The sequence below is a fragment of the Coenobita brevimanus genome, chromosome 60 (assembly GCF_032717465.1).
Source record: "Coenobita brevimanus isolate Jiangsu-jjx chromosome 60, ASM3271746v2, whole genome shotgun sequence".
NCBI classification, from domain to species: domain Eukaryota; kingdom Metazoa; phylum Arthropoda; class Malacostraca; order Decapoda; family Coenobitidae; genus Coenobita; species Coenobita brevimanus.
Genome location: NC_137013.1, coordinates 40,463,018 through 40,490,460, shown reverse-complemented (window position 1 = coordinate 40,490,460; position 27,443 = coordinate 40,463,018). Strand labels below are relative to the sequence as shown.

General features: G+C 40.8%; 1 protein-coding gene across 1 annotated transcript in view; it reads left to right on the top strand.

Annotated features, from left to right (window-relative positions):
- The window catches only part of LOC145403244 (putative phosphorylase b kinase regulatory subunit alpha), a 114,981-nt gene that overhangs the window by 7,934 nt on the left and 79,604 nt on the right, over positions 1 to 27,443 (top strand). The window contains exons 3-11 of the mRNA XM_080275059.1: positions 4,765 to 4,981; positions 5,868 to 5,950; positions 10,775 to 10,966; positions 11,275 to 11,463; positions 13,620 to 13,772; positions 16,224 to 16,397; positions 16,954 to 17,167; positions 20,295 to 20,404; positions 21,344 to 21,491. Coding sequence (XP_080131185.1) covers positions 4,765 to 4,981; positions 5,868 to 5,950; positions 10,775 to 10,966; positions 11,275 to 11,463; positions 13,620 to 13,772; positions 16,224 to 16,397; positions 16,954 to 17,167; positions 20,295 to 20,404; positions 21,344 to 21,491 — 1,480 coding nt within the window. The remainder of the gene's footprint in view (positions 1 to 4,764; positions 4,982 to 5,867; positions 5,951 to 10,774; positions 10,967 to 11,274; positions 11,464 to 13,619; positions 13,773 to 16,223; positions 16,398 to 16,953; positions 17,168 to 20,294; positions 20,405 to 21,343; positions 21,492 to 27,443) is intronic.

Genomic DNA, 27,443 nt, shown 5'->3' with positions numbered 1-27,443 from the left:
CTTGAGTTTGGGAAGGCAATGAACATGATAGTGTGCAACACACATTTTAGCAAAAGAGAGAGTAGGTTGATTACATTTGAGGCGTCTAGTCAAATAACGACGTACTTTCCAAATCAATGTTTTGAGATAAAGTGTTAAAGCTTTGTTTTGTGTGTAACTCATTAACTAGTAGCCCAATTTCAATAAACTACGTCTATAAAAATTCTATCTATCTATTGCCAGACGCCTCAATCCCGTTTGGGATGGCCACAAACAAAACGCCTCCAAGTTGCCCTGTCCCCCGCCATTTCACTCCCCTGCTCCCAACTCACACCCCCCTCTCTCATATACCTCACCACCCCATCCCTCCATCTCATCCTCGGCCTCCTCCTCCCTCTTTCCCCCTCCACCTCACTCACATACACTCTCTTCGTCAGTCTTTCACCCTCCATCCTCTCCACATGGCCAAACCACCTCAGTATGTTCCTCATAACGCTTCCTATCACATCCACATCCACACCACAACGCTCCTTTATATCCTCATTCATCAGCCTGTCTCTCCATGTGACTCCACAGGCTCCTCTTAAATAACTCATTTCCACTGCTCACTCTTGACTTGTGTCCTTCCAACAACGTCCAAGCTTCACTTCCATACGTTAGAGTTGGTATCACAATACTGTCATGTAGTAACTTTTTCACTTCCATGCTCACTTCCCTGTTTCTTATCATTGCTTTCAAAGAACCAGCAACCTTTCTTCCCTGCTGTACCCTTTCAAGCACTTCATCCTCCAAACCTCCATCCTTACTCATCACACTACCCAAGTACTTAAACGTACTCACATTTTCCAATTCCTCACCATCCAACCTCGCTGTACATTCACTGACTTCACCTCTCTCAAAGACCATCACTTTACTGTTCCCTACATTCACCTTTAGATTCCGTTTCGTTGGCTCAGTGGGTTAGAGCGCTCCGCTCTGACCGAAGGGTCGGAGGATCGAATCCACCCAAGGGTCATTGGTAGACATCAGGAAGGGCATCCGGTCATAAAATGCTACACGGTCCAAAGCAAAGTCCTCTACCCAGGGGCAATGCCTTAGCCCTTATCCAAAAAAAAAAAGGGGGTACCTGGCGTAAAACTCACACACACTCTCCCTCTTTCACACACTCTCCCAAACTCATCCACCAAGCCTTGCAGCTCCCCTTCGTCTTCACTCAACAACACAGTATCATCTGCAAACAACAGTACAGGGAGTTTCCAAACACTATCCTCTCTCACCAGGGCCACTCCAGCATCCACTACCCTACCTTGTACCTCTTTTATTACCCCATCCATGTACAGATTGAACAACCATGGAGACATGACACATCCCTGTTTCAACCCAACTTTCAAAGAGAAAAATTCACTTAGTTCACCATCCACACGCACTGCAGCCTTCGCACCATCGTACATACTCTTCACAGCATTCAACAACTTCCCATCTACTCCATATATTCTTAACACTTTCACAATCCTTGTCTATCCACCCTGTCATATGCTTTCTCCAAATCCATGAAAGCTGCATACAACTTCTTTTCCTTCTCTAGAAACTTTTCCACTAAAGATCTAAGAATGAATATCTGATCTACACAACCTCTTCCCATCCTAAAGTCTCCCTGTTCTTCTCCAACTAATTTCTCTGTTCTTTCATTAACTCTGTCAATAAGTATCCTACCATACACTTTTCCTATTATACTAAGAAGACAAGTGCCCCTATGATTACCACACACTTCTTTCTCCTTTTCCTTTGTACAAGGGAATAATCATACCTGACTTCCAATCCTCCGGGACTCTACCTTCCTCCCAGGCCAATCTGCATATCTTCCACATCCATTCTACTACTATCTCTCCCCCGTGCTTCTGCATTTCACCACACACTCCATCACTTCCTGGGGCTTTCCCCGATTTAACTTTCTTCATTGCTTCCACAACTTCTATCCTACTGATTTCTTCCTGTCTTCTCACCTCTCTCCTTCTCCCAGCCATTCCCCAGCCACTTATACTCGCATTACTTCCATCCTCTATGTTCAACAATTCTTTAAAGTGTTCTCTCCATTTGCTCACTTTTTCTCCCTTCTCCACTAGTAATCTACCATTTTTATCTTTCACTCCCCTGCTAACTTCACTTCCACCCTGTCTTACTCTTTTCACCTCTTTCCAGAACATTTTCTTACAGTCCCTTCACTTTACACTCAAATTCCTTCCAAATTCCTCATCCACTCTCTTCTTACTCTCTCTTACTAATCTTTTCACCTCTCTCTTTCTACATATAACTCTCTCTTCCGCCTCTCAACTTCTTCCACGCCCCTATTTCTCATCCATGTATCCATATATGTATGTATATACAGTATATATCAAAGAAAAGGGATCTGTACTTTGTTTTTGTTGATTTGGAGAAGGCCTTCAACAGAGTCCTTAGAGAGGTGGTGAAGTGGGCAGTGAGCCAGTTTTGAATCGAGGAGTGGCTGGTTAGGGTGGTTATGGCTATTTACAGTAGATGCTCATTTTAACGAACTAATTCATCCAACCCCCATTATGTTATCTCAGATTTTCCTCTAAATCGAGTTCCATAACCAAGGCACAATATAAAGGAAAAATTTCTGGTACAGTATTTCAAGCTATTTTCTGCTAAATCCTTGAAGGCAGCCCAAACCTAGCAAACATTGATAACTCTCAGTGCTACACACAGCAGTCAGAACCCTTAATTAATAATTGAACCCAAAAAATGCATTAATGAGTACAGAATTTGCTTAATGGAATTATGCTTGATTCAATAGAAATTTTTCGTTAAATAGGGCAAAAATATCGGGAAAAAATAATTCCGTCATCTCGGGTTTCCACTTCTAATCGAGCATCTACTGTATAGGGGTGCTCGCACCCAGGTAAAGGTGAATGGAGATTTGAGTGATGAGCTTTCCCTGAATATTGGTGTGCATCAGGGGTCAGTCTTGAGCTCCTTGCTATTTATCATGGTACTTGAAGCCCTCTCATGTGACATTAGAAATGGACTCCTGTGAGAGATGTTGTATGGCAATGATTTGGTGTTGATTGCAGAGAATGAAAGCGAGTCTGAGAAAGATTTAGGAAGTGGAAAGATTGTATAGGACACAAGGGCTTAAGAGTAAATGCAGATAAAACAAAATTGATGGTATCTAGGGAGGGTGAGTGGCCATGTGCGATTTGCCACAAGGGAAGTAATTCCATCTTGTGCATTGTTTGTGATAAGTGGGTGCATAAGAGATGTAGAGGTATTAGAGGTAGACTGCGAGATAATGCTGATTTCACATGTGTGTGGTGTGATAGGGAGAGCATGTGGAGATTGTCAGGCATGAAAGAATTGATCTTGCTGGTGAGTCTCTTGACTGTGTGGAAGAGTTTGTTATTTGGGAGACATGTTATGTGCTGGAGGTGGGGCTGGAGCTAGCTCTGTGGCTGGTTGGAAAAAGTTGAGGGAGCTGTTGCCTTTCCTGACATTGAGAGTGCTCTCACTCCATGCTAAGGGATCTTTGTATGTGACAATGTTAGGAGTGTAATACTGTATGGTAGTGAGACAAAGACAGCAAAGAAAGAGGATATTTGCAGGCTTACATTTACAGAAATAACAATGATTAGGTGTATGTGCAGTGTATCCTTGAGTGTGAGGCCAGGTGGGGCTAAGTTTATGATGGAAAAGTTGAGAGGTAGAATGTGACTGGAGTGTCTTGGTGTTGTGATGGGGAGAGGTAGATTGAGATGGTTTGGGCATGTGGAGAGGATGGGGGATGATAATTGGGTGCAGAAAGTGAGAAGTGTTAACATTAGGGGTAGGGTTGCGAGAGGTAGGCCAAAAAAGACCCGGGATGAGGTCATTGAATGTGACTTCAGGGATAAGGGACTGAATAGGGAGGCTGCCAGAGATCAAGCAGTATGGAGTGCTGCCATAATGTGACCAAGGCCAATGCGTGCAAGCATGTTGGAGCCTTTAAAACATGAAACGGAAAGTGAAATGAATGCAATTTGTGTAAGTGACAGGCCATCTTTACAGTAACTGACTGGAAGTTCCGTACATACTTAATTTTACTAAACCCAACCTTGTAGTGGCCGTGTTTAGTAAAAGCTGTAAGGATATTTTTATGGCTGCCCAGCGTACTGCAACCTGCAGGGACCCAGGTTTGATTCCTGGGCTGTTATTATGATCAAATTATGTGTGTTGCCTCATTTTTTCAGAATATCCCATAGGTTGTTGTAGACTTAAGTAAATTCTGGATACAGTAAATCTAACTGCAATGTCACGTATTTTGGATGTAGTGGGGTGTGCTGTGGTGCCCTTGTTAACTGAGTGGAGACATCAATGCGTCGTCCATCCAGGAATCAAACATCCACATTTTTTTTCATGCTTCATTGCTGTGGTAAAATGCTGTCAGCCGTAAGGGAATGTCGGTTCACTGCACAGGATGGCCCTGCGAGTGCTGTTGCATGCCTGTGGTTGATGGATTTGCCTGGCCAGACAGATGGGTTGACTATCAACAGTAACTCTATAGGCAAAAATAGGTATCCCCCAGCAGACAGTGCTGTGGGTCAGTGATATCTATCACCTTTAACAGTCTTCCCGGTCATCTCTGTGAACCTGCTCCCACAGCCATCCTTGTTCCCTCCCCTCTCCCCTGAAAGTGAATGGGCTGTTCAATGACTCTGACATTGTATGTTGGATGGGTACTAATTATAAGTGCACCTTATTCAGTTACCTATCACTTTTCAACTTTGTCAGAGCTGTGTGAAGCTGATGCGTGGATTGCTAACATGTATGATGCAGCAGAAGGACAAGGTGGAGCAGTTCAAACACACCCAGGCTCCCATCGATGCACTCCATGCCAAGTACTCTTCCCGCACTGGCCAGACGGTTGTGCAGGACAACGAGTGGGGACACCTTCAGATTGATGCCACATCCTTCTTCTTGCTCGTCCTAGCCCAGATGACTGCCTCTGGTGAGACTGATTTCTGTATTATTAAAGCATTTAATCAATGAGGATCATTTTGAAAATTTACGTGAGAAGAAGGAATCATTAGACTGTATTTCACTTTACACAAAGGCTGTCAGCAAAGACAAAAATATCAGACATTTATTTTTCCATCATGTATATCAGCACTGATGTCATAAACTGGGAGAATGCCGTACCCTTTGCAGTCTGGGTTAATACAGTAATAATCCACTCAATGTAGTGCTGCTCTCGGGTGTCTGCCCTGTCCTCTCCTTCATCCTTCTTTCCTTCCATCTTCTTCTATCTTGCTTTCCTTTGTTCTTTCCTCGTCCTTCTGCCTACGGATGACTTTACACTCCCTCTTCTCTCTTTCATTCCTTCATTCTTTCCTCTTTCTTCTGCCTGTGGGTGACTCTGCACTGAGTGACAAGCCATATGGTTTCCTGTACACCAGGAAACTATTTACTGCGGTGGGTGGTAACCATATAACCTAATTTTGGCGCTTGGTGGATTAGTGGGTAATTATTGTGCTCCAGTCGGATTGAGCTGGTAAAGGTTTATATCCAAGGGGAGGTTGGGGTTTATTGCTCATGTAATGCCACTCAGGGATGAGTGAGGTTGGTAACTCTCCTCTTAAATGTCAGGACCAACTGCCTAGCCCCGTGCTCCTACACTTCTCATGGGGCAACGTAGGATTGGATGATGGATGGATGGATGGATGTCGATACTGAACTTCATGTGGATCTTAATTGGCTTGTTTATGTGAAGAATTTGGTATACTAAAATACTGTACAGTAATCCATATGATAGTGAATTTAAAGCTCAGCCTAATTTTTTGTCTTGTCTGTTTTAATCCTCTCCTTTCATTTTATTTTCTCTTGTTCTTTTACAGGGCTGCAAATAGTCTTCAACTTGGATGAGGTTTCCTTCATACAAAACCTAGTCTTTTACATCGAGTCAGCATACTGTATCCCAGTAAGTTCACTTAACATATATATGTGCATTGAGTTTTTATTTATTTATTTTTTTTCCCTAAGTCCAGTGATTTGCTATCAGTTAGTTGCTACTTTGGTAATCCAAGTAACCTTGTACCATCAACAATAATGAGTATGGTGAGTTGTGCACTTATTACCGGTATCCTTTAAATGTCAGGAGTTTCCCACTAAATTTGGTTTGATGCACAAAAAAATGACAAAAATTAAATTACATGATTAATGAAAGGGTTAACACTGATTACTTGGCAGTGCTTTATATTTTAAAAACTTATATACTATACTGCCCACTGCCAAACAATTTTATTCTCTTTGAAGAGATTTCTTGTAATGAGGGGATTAAATTTGCACAGGGTTAATTAATATTACCACGGGAGTTGAGTTCATATCATTAACCCTTGTAGTGCACTGATTTTTTTATTGAGGCTGTATTTGATTCTGTAGAAGAGGTGGATGGTTATCATCACTCCTGGAAGGAACTACCATAGTACTGGTGTGGGGCCAAAAACTTCATAGCTGGTTTTGTACAACACTCCCACATTTGGGGGAGGTGGTGGCTCAATCGGTAGAGAGGTGGCCTGCAGTCCTGACGGACCCAGGTTCGAATCCCGGCTGGGGCAGGGAACAGTTTAAGGATTTGAATTTCATTAAATCGGGCTTTACAGATCTACCAGAAGACCCGCCGACATGTCGTAAAAATACCCCCGCTAATACCAATACACCAGTCCTGCATGAGACAGCCCTAGCATGTATTCAATATGGACGGTGGGTGTTAGCGCCGAAGTGGTGACATGTAGAGGTGTATGGTATGTAGGAGGACTGCTGGGCCTTGATAGCAGGCTGTGAAGCCTATGCCCAGAGTCGGACACATAAAAAAAAAAAAAAAAAAAAAAAAATTTATACAGTCAGAATCAATGCTGTTACTCTTAAACATATATCATTGACATTACTAAAATTTGTTTCACGTGGTAGGATGGGCTCATTAACCTTGGATGGCAGCTGGCCTAGGAGAAGAAAATTTCCAATTTCAAACCCAAGGCCCAAGGTAAGGGTTGGCAACAGTAAGGGCATTCAGAAATAGAAAAAAGTTCATACTACCTGGTATTTGTTGGTGACACACTGGCAGTGCTAAAGCTTTGTTCAACCAATATTGCTGTTATTGTCATCAACAGGCAAAAATAGTTTACACATGCAAACATAGCCAAGACCTTCAAAAACTTAAATGTAAATGTATTCTTTCTTCTCTCATAAGATTGTACAGTGTTCAACTTCAGTGGAGGTATTAAAGAACATCTTCATTAAACATTAGTGGTAGGTGGGGGTGCTCACCATCTACTCACTCAGTGTAGTACTACTTTGGGGTGACTGCCCTTTTCTCTCTTCCTTCCTTCTTTCCCTCCATTCTCTTCTGTCTTTCTTTCCTTCATTGTTTCCACTTCCTTATGTCAATGGGTGGCACTACACTCCTTCTTGTGTCTTTTTTTCCTTCATTTTTTTCCCTTCCTTCTGCCTGTGGGTGACTCTACACTGAGTGACAAGCTAAATAGTTTCCTGTACACCAGGAAACCATTTACTACGCTGACTGGTAACCATATAGCCAGATTATGGCACCTTGTGGTGTAGTGATTAATGAAGGTGCTCCAGGTGGATTGAGCCTGTGTAGGTTTATATTGAAGGGGTGGTTGGGGTTTGTTGCTCACGTAATGCCACTCAGGGATGAGTGAGGCTGGTCACCCTCATTTTAAATGTAAGGACCAACTTGCCTAGTCCAGGGCTTCTACACTCCTCATAAGGCAACACAGGATTAGATGATGATGATTCATTATCCCATTTACCATAATAGGTAGCCTATCTTCAAAACCAAATAAAAAAATTTAGAATTAGCAAGGTCAAACCCAAACTATGTGCCATCATACTGCAAGGCTTAATGCCTTTCCTGATTACCTATGATATACTGTAATATGGCTGATAAATCTACATTCCAGTCTTAGTTTAATGATATGGAAATAGAATCATAAATGTTCTCATTGTTGCAGTATTTTTTTTTTTTTTTTTTTTTTTTATGAGGAAGAAGGAACCAAAGGCCATAAGCCCGCAAAACTGTTCCTTCCAAGAGAAAAAGAAAATACAAGAGATAGCCAAATTCAAGATCCATTCATTTCGAGATGCCTGGACACACTGCGTTTGAAAGACTGGAGATCATAGGAAGCAGGAAATACAGACAGAGGGAGACAGTTCCAGAGTTGACCTGTTGCATAAATGAAGGACTGGGAGTAACGGTTAACTCTTGCATTTGAGAGTTGGACAGAAAATGGGTGAGAGTTTGCTGCTAGACGGGTGCTACGTGCCCGTCGTAGAAGTGGAGGAATGCATGCAGACAGTTCAGAGGAACAGTGACCATTGAAGTAGCGATAGAAAAGAGATAAAGATGCAACATTGTGGCGAAGAGACAGAGGTTGAAGGGAGTCAGTAAGAGGGGGAGAGTTAATGAGACGAAAAGCCTTTGACTCCACCCTATTGAGAAGAGCTTATAACAAGGAGAATCAGTCATTGGTACCCTGTGTAATTTTAATCACCAGCATATTAGAGATATTTTGAAAGCCTGATAAATGGGAGTAGAGAGAGCAGAGCTGCTGTAAACATGATTGGTTTTGGGGTTGTGCAGAGAAGGAATGCAGTGCCAGGAAACATGACACTTTCACAGGTGAAGAATGCTGTGAAGTGGCTGAAAAATGAGAAAGCAGCTGGGGTTGGTGAGGTATATGCAGAGATGATTAAGTGTAGTGGAGAGAGTGGAATGAAATGCTTGTTGGAGATGTGTAAGAAGGCATGGATGAGTGAAACTGCCAGCAGAGTGGAAAAAAGCTGTGATTGTACCCCTATACAAAAATAAATGAGCAAAATGAGTGCAAGAATTATCGTAGCATAAGTTTATTGAATGTGGTAAGGAAGGTATATGAAAGAATTATTATAGAGAAAGTAAGAGAGATATCAGAAGTCCTAGTGAGTGGTGAACAGGGTTTGAGTGGCAGAGGATGTGTGGACCAAATATTTACAGTAAGACAGATTGTGGAGAAGGCTTGTGAGAAGAACTATTAGGTGTTTATGTCATTCATGGATCTGGAAAAAGCATACGACAAAGTAGACAGAGATAGATTATGAAAGGTTTTGCGCATGTAGAGTGTAGGTGGTAAGCTGCTAAGTACCGTCAGGAGTTTTTACGATGGTAGTGAGGCATGTGTAAGGGTAAATGTGCATCTGAGTGGTTCATGGTCGGGGTGGGCGTGCGACAAGGTTGTGTAATATCCCCATGGTTGTTCAAAATGTACAGTATATGGATGGGGTGATGAGAGAAGTAAAAACACAAGTAATGGAGAGAGGGATGGCATTGGTAATGAATGGTGATGTATGGAATATCTCAATCTTTCTATATGCTAATGGTGCCGTACTACTTGCAAATACTGGACAAGAACCTGGTAGACTAGTACAGAGTTTTGCTGATGTTTGTGAGCATCGTGCCTTGAGAGTAAATTTAGAAAATAGTAAAGTGATGGTTATTGAGAGAGACGGTGACTCCCAGTGTGAGGTTACAGTGAATGGAGAGAGACTAGAATTGGTGAGAGTTCAAATACCTGGTAGCAGCGATAGTAAAGAGAGGAAAATTTGCAAAAGGCTTGGAAAGTAGAGTGACATGAGGAAGGAAAGTAGCTGGTGCAATGGAGGCCATGATATGAAACAGAGGCTTGAGTGTTGCAACTGCACGAGGTTTGCATGAAGGAGTGCTAGTGCCAGCTTTAACGTATGGATGTGAGACTATGGTGTGGCATGAAAATGAAAAGTCAAGAGTGAGAGCAATGGAGATGGGACTGCTGAGGAATGTATGTGGAGTACAGAATGGATAGGATATGAAATAATAATTTGTGAATGATGCGGAGTGAGAAAGTCTGTGGACACCAGAATTGAAGAGAGTGTACTGAGATGGTATGGTCATGTGGTGGAAATGGATTGCAATAGAGTGGTGAAAAAAGTAGCTCAGTTGGTAGAGAGGTGGCTGGCAGTCCTATCGGACCCTGATTCAAATCCCCGCTGGGACAGGGAACAGTTCAGGGATTTGAATTTCATAAAAACAGACTTCACTGATCTACCAGAAGACCTTCCGACATGTCGTAAAAATACCCCTGCTAATACCAATACATCAGTCCTGTATTAGACAGCCCTAGCATATATTCAAAATATGGACGGTGGGTGTTAACGCCAAAGTGATGACATGTAGAGGTGTGTGGTATGTAGGAGGACTACTGGGCCTTGGAAGCAGGCTGCGAAGCCTATGCCCAGAGTCTGACACATAAAAAAAAATATCTGAGTGAATTTGAAGGAGAGAGGTGAGGTAGGCCGAGGAGAAGATGGAGGGAGGTGGTAAATGGGTGTGTGAGGAAGAGAGGTATGGAAGTCAGTGGGGCTAGGGGACTGGCAAGAGATCGATTTCGCCGGATGAATGTTGTGAAAAGAAGTGCATGATTAGGGATTTGGCACCCCTTTGTAATGTGACAGCTTTCGGACTGGCTCTGTCAGATACGTTTATGTGAAGCTACAGAATGTGGTGAATGTTTTTGGTATATCAAATAGAGCCAGGATTCCGGAGGCTTGAATGATAAGTGAATAGAAGCATGGCCCATTGAATTGGGCAAACTTGGGCTGTCTGGACATTGCTACTCCTCATCTTGCCCTAGGGTGGGAAAGGAGATCTGGATGATGATGATGATGACTAGAGAGATACAGATAATATAAACATACATTTGTGATGCAGGATTATGGCATCTGGGAGAGAGGAGACAAGACTAACCATGGCCTCCCTGAGCTGAATGCCTCATCCATTGGGCTGGCCAAGGCAGCTCTGGAGGCCATGAATGAGCTGGATCTTTTTGGTGCACGAGGCGGCCCAGCCAGTGTCATCCATGTACTTGCTGATGAGGCACAGAAATGCCAAGCGGTCCTGCAGGTGAGCTGTAATTCATTACCCTCATGTGTTTGGGATTTTTTTCCTCTAATAATACCCATTTAGCTTAAGAATAAACACCTAAAGTTTGGCACACGTTTCCTGGGACACTTTGTATATCATCCCGTATCGGTAGACTACATCTTAATTTGTCCTTCATTGTTAGTAACAATACATCTCCACCTGCTCTCCTTTCCCACAGAGTACTGTACTGTACTGTGCTTTTCTATTTGCCATTCCTATTCTCTTCCCATTTTTAGCTGCTACTTCCTCTTTCTGGCACCTAATTCAATCTCTCTCTAAACCCCCAGTCCATGCTGCCTCGTGAAAGCAATAGCAAAGAGGTGGACAGCAGTCTTCTTGCAGTGATCAGCTTCCCGGCATTTGCTGTGGATGACCCTCTCCTGATTCGCACTACCCGCTCCACCATCCTGTCCAAGCTGCAGGGGCATTATGGATGCAAACGCTTTCTCAGAGATGGGTTTAAGACTGCCAAAGAGGTAGGCATTTAAGGTGTACAACATTTCGAATGTTTGATATGAGGTTCTATCCAAAATTTCCGGACATGCTATATAAAACTGAAAATCCACCATAGTTCCTATTGGCCACCATCGCCTTCGAAGTAGTTCCTTTGTGCATTGATACACCGGTCCCAGCGTCATTGTTGGAACACTACCTGGAAGTCCTTTTCGATGAGAGTGTTGAGCACCACTGGCTATTCCTTCTGGACGTCCTCAGTGGTATCAAAACGATTCCTTTTCAGCTTGATTTTCATTTTTGGGAACAGAAAGAAGTCACAGGGGGCCAAATTGGGTGAGTAAGGAGGGTAGGGGATGATAGCCAAGTTGTTCTTGGCCAAAAACTGCTGGCTGTTGAGCACACTGTGAGCCAGGGCATTGTCATGGTGAAGCTGCTAGTTGTTGTCATGCCAAAGGTCAGGGCATCATCGTCTCACATTTTCACACAGTTGCCACAAAATGTCATAGTAGAAGTTGGAATCAACAATTTGGCTAGCTGAGAAGAAGTCTTTGTGCTCAATCCCCTTGATGTCAGAGAAAACAATCAGCATGCCTTTGACATTGCTTTTCAACTGTCTGGCCTCCATGGGTCTTGGTGAGACTGTCCAACCATGAGATTGCTCACCAAACACTTGTTGAATCATTGGCAGGGTCTCTGTTGCATTTTTCCTGAGATTCACACAGAATTTGATGGAAAGTTGCTGTTCCTTTTTTATGTCCATCTCAAAAATCATGAGACAACACGTGCACGACAGCAAACAAATGAATGTTACTAATCCCCACGTCAGCCTAGCTCCGCACCATGTGGCACATTGACTCACAATGCATGTTAGTACTGCTACCTAGAGGCGCATTGCACTATTACAACCTGTTTAGGAGTCACGAACCCTATCTATCTATCTGTCTATATACCTAGGCTGCTTCCCCCAAGGACAGGGAGGTAGCCGAGACAGGATGACTGGGTTCGTGACCTGTCTTTTTAGTTCCTGAAAAGAGACAGGTCACGAACCCAGTCCAGAAAATTTTGGATAGCACCTCGTATAGTCAGGCATGAATGTCTGAGCCAGGATTCCAGGGGTTTGAATGTGTAAATGAGAATATGACCCATTTCATTGAACATACTGTTGATAATTCTCCCTGTTTTGTGTTTCCAGTTCCATTGTTTTCTGGATGCTTTTTCACCCCATTTTTATATAAGAAAAAAGTCTAGAATGGTAATATCTAATTTCATTCAATGAGTATGTCGGCAGTGAGTGATTTAATATAGGTGCTGGAGTGAGATAAGAATGTTTTATGTCCCCAAGGTTGTTAATTGTATTTACCTGGTACATGAATGAGATTATGAGGTGGATCAGAAAGAGTTGTGGAAAGGAGGATGGAATTGGTGATGAATAGAGAGGGGTTGAGTATTTTAGATGTTTGGAGATGATGCTGTGTTGCTTACTTGTTAGTGAACAAGATCTTTCCTGACTGGTTCAGAGTTTTGTGACTGCCTGGGAATTGGGTTTTGTGAAAGTGTGTTAAGACAAATTAGAAAATAAGGTGCTGGTTGTAGGGAGAGAAGGTGACTTAGTGAAATATGCAATTGAACAGAGAGAGCCTTGACTTGGTGGAAGAGTTTAAGTACTTCAGTTCAGTAACAGAAAAGAGAATTAAATGAGTATTGGCAGTGAAGATAATAATGGCTTCGAAGGTGCAAGGGAAATGGCCAGTTCTTTGAAAACCTTGACATGAAACACGGCACTGATTATGGAGGATGCAAAAAGCATGGTTGAAAATGCTTTAGTGCCCACTTTTAAGTATGAGTGTGAGAGTTTGGTATGGCATAAGTATAAAAAGCTGCAGGTGAGAGCAGTGGAAGTGGAACTAATGGAATTTATTTGAGTTTTGGTGAGTTTGGATGAAATTAATAATGGAGATTTGTGAAAGCTGTATAGTAATGAAGTCTGTTGATAAAAAGAGTACTTAGATGGTGGATGGTATAGTAAGCTAAGATAATGATGAATGGATAAATAATGAAAAATATAGTAATGTTAGTGTACAGGTATTGACACAAATACATCAGGCTTTAAGCCAGCCTGAGGAAAAAGTATTTATAAATACAATATTTATTGTACAGCATTGTTTACATTCCACAGGACCCAAATAGGTTATACTATGAGCCATGGGAATTGAAAGTGTTTGAGAAGATTGAGTGTGAATGGCCACTCTTTTTCTGCTACCTCATCCTGGACCACTGCTTCCATGGTAACGAAGAAGCTGTCAAGGAATATTCAGAAACTCTAGAGGAGGTGAGCACTGTCACAATCCCCTACTGCTACTGTCAGAAACTTAACTATATTTGTTGTACTCAAACTTAACCTAGAATTACCGTCTCTCCATCTTGAATGTTGACTTGTTCGAGAGGATTAGCACTAGACTATGATGCACAAATTATCAATATGGAAAGGATGTAGAGCTTTAGGATTGCATTTTTCTTCCAGTCAGCTCCATGAATTAACTACAAAACAAAAAAAATATGGGTCAGGTTAAGGTAAAAAGGGTATAACACAAGGAATCATCATCTTGCCTTATTTGTCACATTCATATGAGATAGAGAGATCCAGAGTACATCTCATGGTGAACAAAACTTAGTGGAGATACGAGTCCATTGGTACAGTTCCATCATCACTACCCCTGTGGTGTTCACGTATGAGGTCCTCACCCCATGTGAATGTGGGAAGTTTGATTTAAGATGATACAGGTTTCAGTCTCCACTAACACCAGTTGTCCTAACATTCCATCATCGTGATCATTATCAGCACACTGTGGTAAGCGGTGCAGCACTATCACTGATATAGCACTTATTCAGCATTATAATGTTTATTGTAAACTGTATTGTCAGCAGTGTGAAAGCACTCGGCATTCATCTTGACTATGGCAAGTTCTAGAAGTTTGCACGTGTACCTGCATAGCATAAAAGGTTTATGTTTATTGATATTGTAGTACCGTACTATACCGGCACTCTGCAACTTGGTTTTCTGTTTATCACCCTATTTATATTGTGTACAGTAATTTCTCATTTAACATGCTTTCACTTAACATGTTTTTCACAAGCTAGCTATTAATCAATATATGAACACTTTTCACATAACACATTATTTTTCACTATTATGGAGTGAAGGGCCAGGGTTGATACAGCCCACACCAGCACAGACCCCATTATGTTATTATGTCTGTAACTTATAGACTTTGAATGTGAAACTTACTTACAGACTTTCAGTAAACGTTCAGTAGATGCTGATACACGCAGTCACGACCCACGATCCATTTTGATAATTGTATGCAGCCTTGTATGTGAGTTTCTCTAACTTGATCCTGTATTTCTTACTGGAACACAGTGGTCACGTAACACAATTTTCACTTATCACAGTAGTTTTTCAGAATACATTGATAGTGTTAAGCAAGAAATCATCTTAGCTTAATATAACAGTAAGTGAAATAAGGTACGAAGTATGAAACTTGTATTCATGTGAATGAGGACTATTGTATGCTGTTATTCATATTGGGTTATTTAATTGTTTTGTACCCAGGTAAGCTTTAGTACTGTATAGATTTCCTTTAGAATGTAAGATGCCTTTACAGGTGGTATGTTCATGCATTCAAAAGCTCTAGAGATGAGTGATTGGATAGCTGTATGGCCGTCTTCACTGGGTGCTGTCTTTGGGAGTTCTTAAGCTTTTCTACTTTTCTGTTCCTCAACCTAAAACTCTCACACTCGAACTACAGTACAGCCTCCCAGATCCAAGCATCCGCATTCCAAAAAAACTCCCCCTTCCCCTTTTTTTTTTACTTTGTTTGCAAGAGGAGGGTTTTGATATCTGTCTGCACACAATCAGCACTTAATTAAAGACAAAGTTCATTTGTGGACAGGCATAGCAACAGATCATGTATTTTTAATACAAGGTATTTCAGTGCATTTACTGTTCATTGTACTGAAGGTCTTCTTCTTTTTTTTTTTTTCAACATGATTTTCTCATGATTATGACTGTACAGTACTCTCAAAAATATTCCATTTTCCGTGTAAGCCTTTGGATGGAGGGATTTCACATTTGAGAGTTTGTACAGTTTTGGGAAAGAGTGCCAGGATGATGATGATGATTTACTATTTGATTTCCTCAGGTCAAAAGTTTGAAAATCATAGATACAGGCATTCCCCGCTATACGATCCATTGCCATACGATACCCCACCTCAGGGATGTGAAAAAATTAACACCCTTCCCAGCCTATTGATGGCCAGTCCCTGGTTATTGGATAGGCTTTATTTTATTTAACCAATTTTGATGATATTTTAGACTTAAATTGATTTATAAACTGTTTTTAGACTTAGATTAATGTGTTTTAGTCGTAGGTGGCATGAACACTATCATTGTTGGGTACAGTTCACTAAGTTTGTTTTTTTGCCAGATTTTATTTTTGGGTTTAAGTGAGTTATACACTGCCTTTAGGCATAGTTTAGCTTGTTTTAAAGCTATTTGGGATTTAGGTGAGCCAGAAACTTGTTTTTGGACTCATTTAGGTGGGTTTTGGACTTGGTTGTTGGGGTTAATCCCAAGGCTCCCAAATGTAACCCTATGCTTTCTATGTTGTAACGTCCCCGTATAACGATAGCCTAGCTCATTGATGGGTTTTCCCAAATGCATCTCATCATTATAGCAGAGACAACCTGTATACCATAGAAGCACTAATTAAAAATTACGCAGCTGCTGGTGACAACTGAGGATGGTCTGCGTTTGGTGCCTGAGATCTACACAGTGCCCGGGGAACTGGTGGAAGCTGAGTACCAGAACCCTGGCTCACAGCGTCGTGTCGTTGCAGGCAAGCTGCCCTTCATGTGGGCCCAGAGTCTATACATCGTCGGCAGGCTCCTCCAGGATGTAAGATATTAATTTGTCTTACAGTCATCCTTTATTTTTTGTTAGTATGAGGGAACAGACACATCTGGGAATAGCAGAACTCTGCAATTCAGAATACCCATCTAAAAGGACCCCCGCTACCATAATTTAAATGTGTTTGTCAAAAAACCCAATGTAGCACTTTACTTCAAAACAGCATCAGTCATTAGACTTTACTTTTCCAGAGCATAATATCAATTGTTTAAATAACAGTTTTCCTAAGTCTTTCCAAAATACATCATAAATTAGTGTATTTTGTGATAGTTTTCTCATCAGCAAATAACTGAAATCAGCAAAGTCGAAGCTTCAAGAAATGAGACATAATTGTATTTGATTCACAGTAATGCATTCTTCTGTGCTAATCTGTATAGACTATTCTTTATATCATTTGTCAAATTTCTCACTATCTATCTGTAACTAGACACTTTAATCCCACTGGGGGCAGCCATGAACAAATCTCCTTACATGACAGAATTATTGGTCTGTGGTGAGTGGTTAAGAGATTTTTAAAATTATATATTATCTTCTTTTATGACAGAATTTCCTGGCGGTAGGTGAGCTGGACCCTCTGAATCGTCGTCTAGGGTCAGAGAAGAAGCCTGATGTGGTGGTGCAGGTTGTGGTGCTGGCAGAAGATGCTACAATTCAATCCAAACTGGCAGCCCTGGACATTCACGTGCAGACAGTGGGACAAGTCTCACCCATTGAGGTCCAGCCAGCAAGGGTCCTATCAAAGCTGTATGCTCATCTTGGTCAGTTTATACCAATGTATATGTCTGTTAGTTGCCAGATGCCTTATGCCCCTAGGGTCTGGCCAGAGACAAATTATCTCCATGTTGTCCTGTCTTCTCCTGTTTGTCTGCCCACCCTGCATCTCACACCTTCTCTCGTATATCTCTCCACTTTATTCGTCCATCTCATCCTAACTGACATAAACTCCATGATTTTAATATTTTTTAATTTTTATACAGTATACATCTATGTATTTACAGTAGTAATTAATACAGGTGGTCCTCAAATAAAGTTGTCTTTTATTTTTTAAGTTGCTGATGAAATAGTGCCCATTTTTAATTTACGGTTGCCATTGATTGTGATGATATCTAGGGCTGGTGGCAATACTGTCAAAGAAGAGGGAGAGAGGCCTTGTGCAATTTGCCACAAGGGCGTGGGAAGTAACTCTGTATGGTGCAGTGTCTGTGATAAGTGGGTGCATAAGAGATGTAGTGGTATTAGAGGTAGAATGCAAGATAATGCTGATTTCATGTGTGCAGTGTGTAAGGGAGAGCAGGTGGAGATTGTCAGGTGTGAAAGGATTGAACTTTCTTTTGTCTCTTGAATGTGTGGAAGAGTTCTGTTATTTAGGAGACGTGATGTATGCTGGAGGTGGGGCTGGAGTGATGAGTGGTTGGAAGAAGTTCAGGGAGTTGTTACCTCCCCTGATATTGAGAGGGCTCTCCCTCCATGCAAAGGGATCTTTGTATGTGGCATTTGTTGGAAGTGTAATGCTGTATGGTAGTGAGACCCGGGCAGTAAAGGAAGAGGATATTCGCAGGCTCAAACATACAGAAATGACAATGATTAGGTGGATGTACAATGCGTCCCTGAGTGTGGGGCCTGGGGGGAATAGGTTTACGATGAAAGAGGAGGGGCAGGATGGGACTGGATTGTATTGGTGTTGTGATGAGAAGTAGATTGAGATTGTCTGGGCATGTGGAGAGGATGGGGGATAATAATTGGGTGTGGAAAGTGAGAAGTGTTAATGTTAGGGGTAGGGTTGCGAGACGTAGACCGAAAAAGACCTGGGACGAGGTCATTGAGTGTGACCTCAAGGATAAGAGACTGAACAGAGAAGGATCAAGCAGCATGGAGAGCTGCCATTAGGTGATCAAGGCCGACGCATGCAAGCATGTTGGAGCCTTCAAAAAATGAACAAACGAGCAATTGATTCAATATTTTCTTGACATCAGATATTAGAGTTTTTTGCTAATAGCTTCTCACTCATGAACTGAGAATATATCTCACTTATAGTTTTTATGGAAAGTAGCATTTTGATTGTACACATAATAGACTTTTAGTTAACTCTGGTTGTGTGCTGTATTAATATTGGATAATGTGTTGATGGCTTACCATCCACTCACTCAGTGTAGTGCTGCCCTCGGGTGTCTGCCCTGTCCTCTCCTCCATCCTTCTTTCCTTCCACCTTCTTCTATCTTTCCTTCATTCTTTCCTCGTCCTTCTGCCTACGGGTGACTTTACACTCCCTCTTCTGTCTTTCATTCCTTCATTCTTTCCTCTTCCTTCTGCCTGTGGGTGACTCTACACTGAGTGACAAGCCAAATGGTTTCCTGTACACCAGGAAACCATTTACTACGCTGGGTGGTAACCATATAACCAAATTTTGCCACCTGGTGGATTAGTGGGTAATTATTGTGCTCCAATCGGATTGAGCTGGTGAAGGTTTATATCCAAGGGATGGTTGGGGTTTATTGCTCACGTAATGCCACACAGGCATGAGTGAGGTTGGTAACTCTCATCTTAAATGTCAGGACCAACTGCCTAGCCCAGGGCTCCTACGCTCCTCATGGGGCAACGTAGGATTGAATGATGGATGGATGGGTATAATTTGTGCTGGATAGTCAGTTTTCATATAATATTTTGACTCTTACAGGCTTATGGATTATATTGAAAAGTTAATTTTCACTCTGCTTTAAAATTTTATTCTTTTTGCTGCCATTCATGTATTGGAACTGTGTTGTGTCAGGTGCTGTGGCTCTGTGACACTTTTGGAGAAGTCCCATATTATGCTACAGTACAGCCTCCCAAATCTGAACATCTGATTTCCAAAAAGCTACACCTTCCAAACTGTTTTCTCCTGATTTAGGATGGCTTTAATATTATTTGTCCTCACTCATTCATTGTATATTTGAAGACAAAGGTTATATGTGGGACAGTATAGCAACAGATGATATACTACATATAGAAGATATTTAAATTACATTTACTGTTCATGGTGCTGTAGGCTATTTTGTTCATGATTTTCTCATTCATTCATTATCTAGTCCTGTTTTGTCCCATGAGAAGCATAGGAGCCCTGGGCTAGGCAAATTGGTCCTAACATTTAAGATGAGAGTGACCAGCTTCACTCATCCCTGAGTGGCATTACTTTTGCAATAAACCCCAACCACCCCTTGGAAATAAACCTACTAGACCAATCCAATTGGAGCACCTTAATTGCCCATTAAATCACCAGGCACCATAATTTGGTTATATGGTTTCCACGCAGTGTAGTAAATGGTTTCCTGGTGTACAGGAAACCATTTGGCTTGTCACTCAGTGTAGAGTCTCTCATAGACAAGGAAGAGGAAAGAATGGAGGAAAGAAAGACAGAAGAGAAAAGGAGGAAGAGGGGATAGGACAGTCACGCAAGAGCAGCATTACATCGAGTGGGTGGATGGTGAGCACCTCCACCTACCACTCTCTTAATTGTCATTATGATTCCACTTTCCAAAATATCCTATTTTCCATAAGGCCTTTGGACTCCAGCATTGTGGGTTTCAGTGTTGGTACCTTATTTGTAATCTCACTGGACACTACCTCACCCCATCCATAGCTGGGAAAAGGTGTCTGAATGATGATGATGATTAGTCTCTGAGTTTCTTATCACGTCATTTTCATTGTACAGTGCTGTAATTGTTTGTTGTAATTTTACAATTGTCTCCATATTAAAAAAAAAAATTGCATGTTACATTTATATTTTGCCTATAACCTTGATTTGCCAATTTCCCCAAAGTTACAACATCAGTTGCATGGAACTGGTTATGCTATTTTGGAACACATCCCTGACTAAGAACTGATTATGCACCATTTTCACCATGATAGGTCGCAACCAGAAATTGGGTTTATCGGGTCGACAAAGTCGTGATGTTGGTATCCTCTCCACTAGTAAACTGTACTCCCTCCAGGATCGCATCTTTGCTTTCACACCTCAGGTAACACGTGGCCTTCAATTTTTTAGCTTCATACCTGACCACTTCTTTTATGCTTGTATTTAGAATGGAAGAGCCTTTTGTGGAGGAAATGTTTCATTTCAATTTTTTTTCGTTGTGTCTTCATCCAAACCAAATTTTCTAAATGGACATGGGATGGAGAGATTAAAAGCAGAGCTCCTCTTAATTGTGAGTCATCATATGCTCTGAGCCGAGACTATTTTAGGAAGTTTTAGTGATGCTGAAAAGGGTGGTCTGTTCTCTTTTGATGATTGGTTAACATCACGTCTTGTTTTTCTATCACTGTGTCATATTCAATCTACAGATGCACCTCGTTGCTGAAAGAAGGAACTTGCATCGGTACTTTGTACTTAATGTTATACATCACTGCAGTTTCACACCTAATGTTGCTCATTTATTTATTAGATAATTGTAGATACATATGTTACCTAATTCAGTTTCATTGGTGTGTCATAACTGGTGACAGAGAAAGATGAAACATCTGTTTCTTTACTTATTAGGACCTGAGCTTTTAGTAATTTTCCTCTGTAGTCCTTCATTTATGAGTCAGTAATGCTGCAAGTCAGCCAGCATGCTTATTAAGCATGGTATATCTATCTATAATATCCCTGTAATGTGTATAATCACATGTTACACGATTTATTCGCACTTTATCAACAATGGCAGTGTACAAGAAGCTCAGGAACCCCATAGGGAGAGAACCAGAAACATTGGCATCTCTCTCTTTGTTGGGAAATTTCCTATATTTCACTCTTTGTTCATGAACTGTCCTTCAGATTGGCTATTCTAGAGTGCAGATTCTAAATTTTTTATCATCACTTGTCTTACTTTTTATTAACCAAATCATATTTGCTGCTTCTTTTTACCCAGAAGAGGGATGTTAATGTTTTTTCCACTCTCTTCACATGCATACCATTCCAGTTTGCAGACCGGCAGCGTTTCTTCATTGCCTCAGACTTGGACCTGCTTCTGGACATCTTCAAGACTGAGCTTAATTTCCTGCAGTGCACGTGGAAGCACATGCTTGGCCGACCCATCGTCACTCTTGAGATTAACCAGAGTTTCTTAGGTATCCAGTTCTGCCCTGATCCTCTCCCCACCTTCTGTATTTGCTGTTTAACCCCTTCATTATGAGGTCCCCTCCACACTAAATTGAATCCTCTGGCATTAGATAGATAATGTAGGAATGAGTGATTGGATATTGTTTCCATCTCCTTGAGTATAAAGGGTCTTTTTCATTGGACAAAATTGCTTGAAGGTAATAAGAATGAAACTTTACAAAGATGTCATCGTATTGAAGGGGTTTGTGTGTTCAGAAGCTATACTTCCTGTCACCTTGTATGTTATTCCCATGTTTTGCTGTTCCCCACTCTAGGCATTCCATCTTTTTCCCCAGCTTTTCCCAGCTACTTGTGCCAGATCAGATTTTAGTGCACAGGCTTTTGAATCTCTTTGGGTGTACTTTAACTGGGCTCTTGTTTTCACACTACTCCCCAAAGCATTTAGATAATTCTACGAATGATCTAATCATATTTTACGTATTAAGGAAAACTTACCGTTACTTTCTGTGAACATTAGATTTTTTAGGAGAGTGTTGAAAGATGGGTAGATGTTAGATGCTTGAAAGAAAAAAAATGCATACCATGTATTGCAAGTGTGAATTTTTAAATTGATAAACTGCCCTTATATAAATGGTTTTTGTATGTACGATAATGTGTGCATAGCACTAGATATAGTGTTAGTACTGTACCATGCATAAAGTGTTATTAGCTTCTTCAGTCAGAAAGATCTCTCCTTAGTTGAGTCTGTGGTACAGTAGTCAGTTGGAAGTAGTTAAAGTAAGGTTGTGTAATTGTATTGAAATGATTAATATCATAGAGTTATAAATCGCTATTATGCAGTCAGAATGCAACAGTTGATCTAATTTCCTTTGCGTCTGCCTGACATAAGTACTTAGGCAACCCTGATGTTATGTGTATGTAGATGTGTTATACAGTAAGTAAGTTTGTAGATAGGCCTATTGCATGCTGTGAGGAACATAATGAGTGAATGTGAGTGCATGAAACTGAAGAGTGGATGGATAGTTAATTATTCCCAGTACAGTATTTTAACAGAAAAAGTTTACTTCAGAAGTTGTAGTACATGTAAATACAGTATTTTGTTTCATTTTGATAGCTACTCCCCCTCCCCCTTTTTTTTAATTTATTTTTTTTATTTTACCGTTGTGTTCCATTTTTTTGATAAGGGCTAAGGCATTGACGCTGGGTAGAGGACGTAGGTTTGGAGTGTGTAGCACTTATGACCAGATACCCTTCCTGATGTCTACCAGTGACCCTTGGGTGAACTCAAACCTCCAACCCTTCGGCCAGAGCAGAGTGCTGTAACTCACTGAGCCACGGCTGCTACACTGCTAGGTGATGGGAGAGTGCTACTTCTCCCTGCAGGGCAGCTACCTGGACAGGGCATGAACTCTCGACCCTTCAGTCTTGAGTCAGGTGCTCTACCACTGAGCCACCCTTCTCCCAAAGTATCTTGGACGGTTGAAGGTTTGAACTGGATACACTTGTAACAGAGTCCCAGGCTGCTCCACCTTACTTATTCTTGCCTCTGACCCTGTACTGTAGAAACCCATTTTTGTGGAAGGGCTGAGGATAGTTCATTCCTTAAAGCAGAATTTTGTCATGTGGTAAGCTGGGATACACTCCTAGGAATATTGAGTAAATTAGTAGCTACTGTGCCCTGTGACAATATCTTACAATATAGTACCAGTGATAGGTGTTAATCGGTATTAGGTATATTTTGTGGAGGTGGGACTGTTGAGGAATATATATGGAGTACAGAGAGTGGATAGGATACGGAATAATGTGATTCGTGAAAGGTGCGTAGCGAGGAAGTCTGTGGACACCATAATCGAAGAAAATGTACTAAGGTGTTATGGTCTTGTGGAGAGAATGGATGACAATAGAGTGGTGAAAAAGGTACCGTATATCTTAGTGAATTTGAAGGAGGGAGCAGGCGAGGTAGGCCAAGAAGGTGGAGAGATGTGGTGGATGAGTGTGAGAGGAAGAGAGGTATGGAAGTTGGTAAGGCAAAGGGACTCACAAGAGATCGAGGTGGCTGGATGAATTTTGTGCAGAGAAGCGCATGACCAGGGATTTGGCACCCCTTTTTACCGTTACAGCATTTAGATTGACTTTGTTGGATAGGTATATGTGAAGCTACAGTATGTGGTGAAACCTTTTGACCTATCAGATGGAACCAGGGTTCCATGGGCTTGAATGATGAGTGAATGGAAAGATGGCTCATTGAATTGGGCAAACTTTGGCTGTCTGGACACTGCAACTCCTCACCCTGCTCTAGAGGTGGGAAAGGAGGTCCGGATGATGATGATGATGATGGTATATTTTATGGCTTCTGTCAAATAAAAACATTTTATAATAGTCATAAGCAATTTTTTGGGTGTTCTTTTTTTTAATCAGTGAGAAGAAAGGAACACTAACCATATAATCCCAGCCTGCTGTAAATATCAACTAAAAGAGAGGAGGAATATTGTGCCAGAAACTTTCCCCTCCTTATATTGGCGGAGGGCAACAGTAACCCCATCGTCCAGAATGAGTTCAAGCAGTCCCATACCTCATGCAACACAGGATTGGGGAGGAGATTGTACAATCAGGACAAAAGTTCAGTGACTATTCACCTTGTGTCTGCATTGCACTTAAGGCGTATCAGTCACTTTCGTCCCTGATGCATACCAAACCAGTCTTATCTTTAAAATGTTAGCCTTCGGAGGGAAATGAGAAATAGAACGAGGTTAAATATCAGGCAAATGTGTCCATAACTGTTCATGGGAATTCTCTTTTCCTCTGATATGTCTTAAGGTTGTTGTTGTTGTTGCTTAACTCAGTCCATCTGGCTGAGCAGACCCTTTGACCATAGGTAAGTAACTGCTTCTTTGAGGCCATCCTACTGGTATAGTACAATTTTTGTCATACATCACATAGGGAACTGATGTCCCCTTGTGGTATACAGCACCCTGCCAGTCGAACCAGGGTCCTTCCCCATGGTTAGGTGTAGGTAGATAGGAGGTTTGACTCCTGGGTGAATGCCACAACTGCTTAGCTCCATCCAAGTAGCACAGTGCCACTATGTGTAGGCTCTTTGTCAATGCCTTTGTCTGTAGGTAGAGCATAAAACCATACTGTGCATCTCCCCTCTGGGTGTGCATGTGGGTAATTAGAGAGGGTGAGAGTGCAAATGCTGATATTTGAACTCAAGCTTCATGGATTGTAGTGCTGTCCAGTTGTGTTCAGGATACAAATGCTATGCTATGGTTAGCCATGATTTTATTCATAAATGGTTAGCCATAATTTTATTCTTATACTTGAGTAATTAATTTAGATTTGATATGCTTGTTTAGCCCAGAGGCCTTTTATGAGGGATCTTTATAGAGCCTGTTGTCACTTCCTTTATTTTTTTATGTTTTTTTCCTTTATATATATATATATATATATATATATATTTTCATGCATCAGTTTTCTTCCTCTTTTTCCTTTTTTTCAGATTGTTCATTATTTATTCTGTATTAGTAGTATTTTATATACAAAGAAACCCTTACCATTTTTTTGTTTCTTATATTCTTGCAGGTATTTCTAACCAGTGTATTTTATTTCCTATCTAGCTTGTATGTGTTATGATCATTTTGAACATCCTGTGTTATTCATTACACAGATTATGTGAATGTATTAAGGAGCATATCACAGTCTTATATTAACTCTTGCTGTAGAGGTTGCATGGTGTGATATTTTCATACTTTTTTTTTAACAGAATCCATCCGTCATTGCATATCAGAGTGGAGTACTTGGATCCTTTCTGAGAAGCATGATGTATGGTAACCTCTTAAATCTGGTGATATCTGTTTTAGTATATATCCTATGTTGCCTTATTATTTATTATTATTAAATTTTTAAGGATTGATGATGGTGGTGATGAGAAAGCATTCAATTAATGAAAAGGTTAATGAATGCTGTATAGTATCTAACACCTCCAGTTTGGAAAATCCACCCTAAGCAGCATAAAATCAATTGAGAGCAACAGGAACATAATGAAAAAGACATCACCATACTGATGGGATTAATTTATCCAAATCGTTGATGATTTTTTCGTGCTGCTTCCTTATTGCATGCTGTATGATTAGTCTCTTATGCAATGTTGTATGGCTTCCCTATTGCATTCTCCTTTCTTCCTTCTCTTCCTGTGGCTAAGGCTTTCCCTACTGAATATCCCTCAAAAATTATAAATCCTACTTCAGTATTTTGAGAATGATGAGAGCTACCTATCTAACGACGTGGACCTGGGTGTTTACTTCTTCGGCGTTGCAATGGAATACGTGGCCTCCACCTGGAAGTGTTTGGGCCGCCCCATCGTCTGCTTTAAGTTTCGTCCGGCTTACCTCGATGGTATGTCAGGATAGTTTAGGTTAGGCTGAGATGGACAGGTTAGGTTTGAAATGTAACCTCTCGGCTCATGTTGTGTTGTCCATCTTATTTTGTAGGCATGGTTAAGATAGCAGTCTAAAGGCTTTGGGATTGGGTCAAGCTAGGTCAGAAAAGACATGTTACATTAGGCAGATGGCCTGAAATATTTTCTCCCCAGCTTTTGATGTGCTTCTCTTGACGTGACAACCTGACTTCCCTTCATTTGCTGCTGACAACTTTGTGCTTTTGGAATTAAACTCCTGACTGGCATTATCAGTGAGACTGAATGGATTTCCCCTACCCTGTATGAATATGGTTAAATAGGTAATGATGATTTTGATGGTGGGTTAGACCATTTTCAGTACCAGTACTCAAGCTCACTGTAGTGAAAAGAGGGGGAATGGGATATAAATTGATAGTGCTTTGTCGTGAATTTCCCAGTTGAGAGCAAGAGAATAGGACAAGTTTGTTGAACAGAAGACAGTGATGACAAAGGGACCAAAATGTTAGACAACAGGCAGGTAAGACTGTGGTTAAGGCTGTTTTTGGATAGTTCCATGTTGAGTGATTCCTTCTGGAATTTGGTGTTGGTGTTGGTATGGTGATAGGTTTTAATAAACAAGGCATACTGAAGGTTGTTGTCACAGTGGAACAGGAATATCCTGTACTCTGTTTGTAGAAGCTTTGTATCTGAGGGAGTGATTAGAATAGAAATTTTTCCATTGTTAACTGTTTGGGTATACTGTACTGGTCCTCTTCCCAGTCACCTCAGAAGTGCAGCATTTTAATAATTTGCTTTATTGTGTTTTTTAAAAGCATTTTGCCTTTTGCTTATTTCCTTTTAGTTATTTATTTATATTTTTTTATTAACATAACTTATAAAGCATAACTTTCTTGCCCACTGGTCCATGGTCACTAGTATGTTATGTCATCAGTTTTGAAATTTAGTATGGACATTATGTTAGTTTTATTTTTTTTTAATGGTGTGGAAACAAATGATATTGGTTTGTCATGATTTAGGATTTTTTTTTTTTTAATCCCTGTTTGAAAGTTTAAGTTGAAGATTACCAGTTGCCATTGTAAAACAAATACAGTACAGTAATACTATACTGTGTTGTTGAATAGAAGTTCACATTGCCACATTTACATATCATGCCCAACCATGTCTTAATATCTTTTTATTTATTATTATTTATTTTTACCTGTACCAGTACAAAGTATAAGTAGGTAAATTTATTGCACATTTTAATAAACCCAGCCTTTTACATAGTGTATATTACATTTTTTTTTAATTATTAAAATAAGTACTTATCTTTAAACAAGCACTTTCCCACACACGGTAGCTTACCGTATACAGTACATATACAGTAAAAGTCCAATTATTCAGCATTTGATTATTCGGTAAATCCGATATTTCAGCAGTTTTGAAATAATCCCATTTACGAAAGTCTTTGATTGTTCAGCATACAGTGAGACCTCATTGTAACGGACTAATTGGGGCCCAAGGTTTGACTACCTTTGCAGTACTGTACTGTGTTATAACTTCA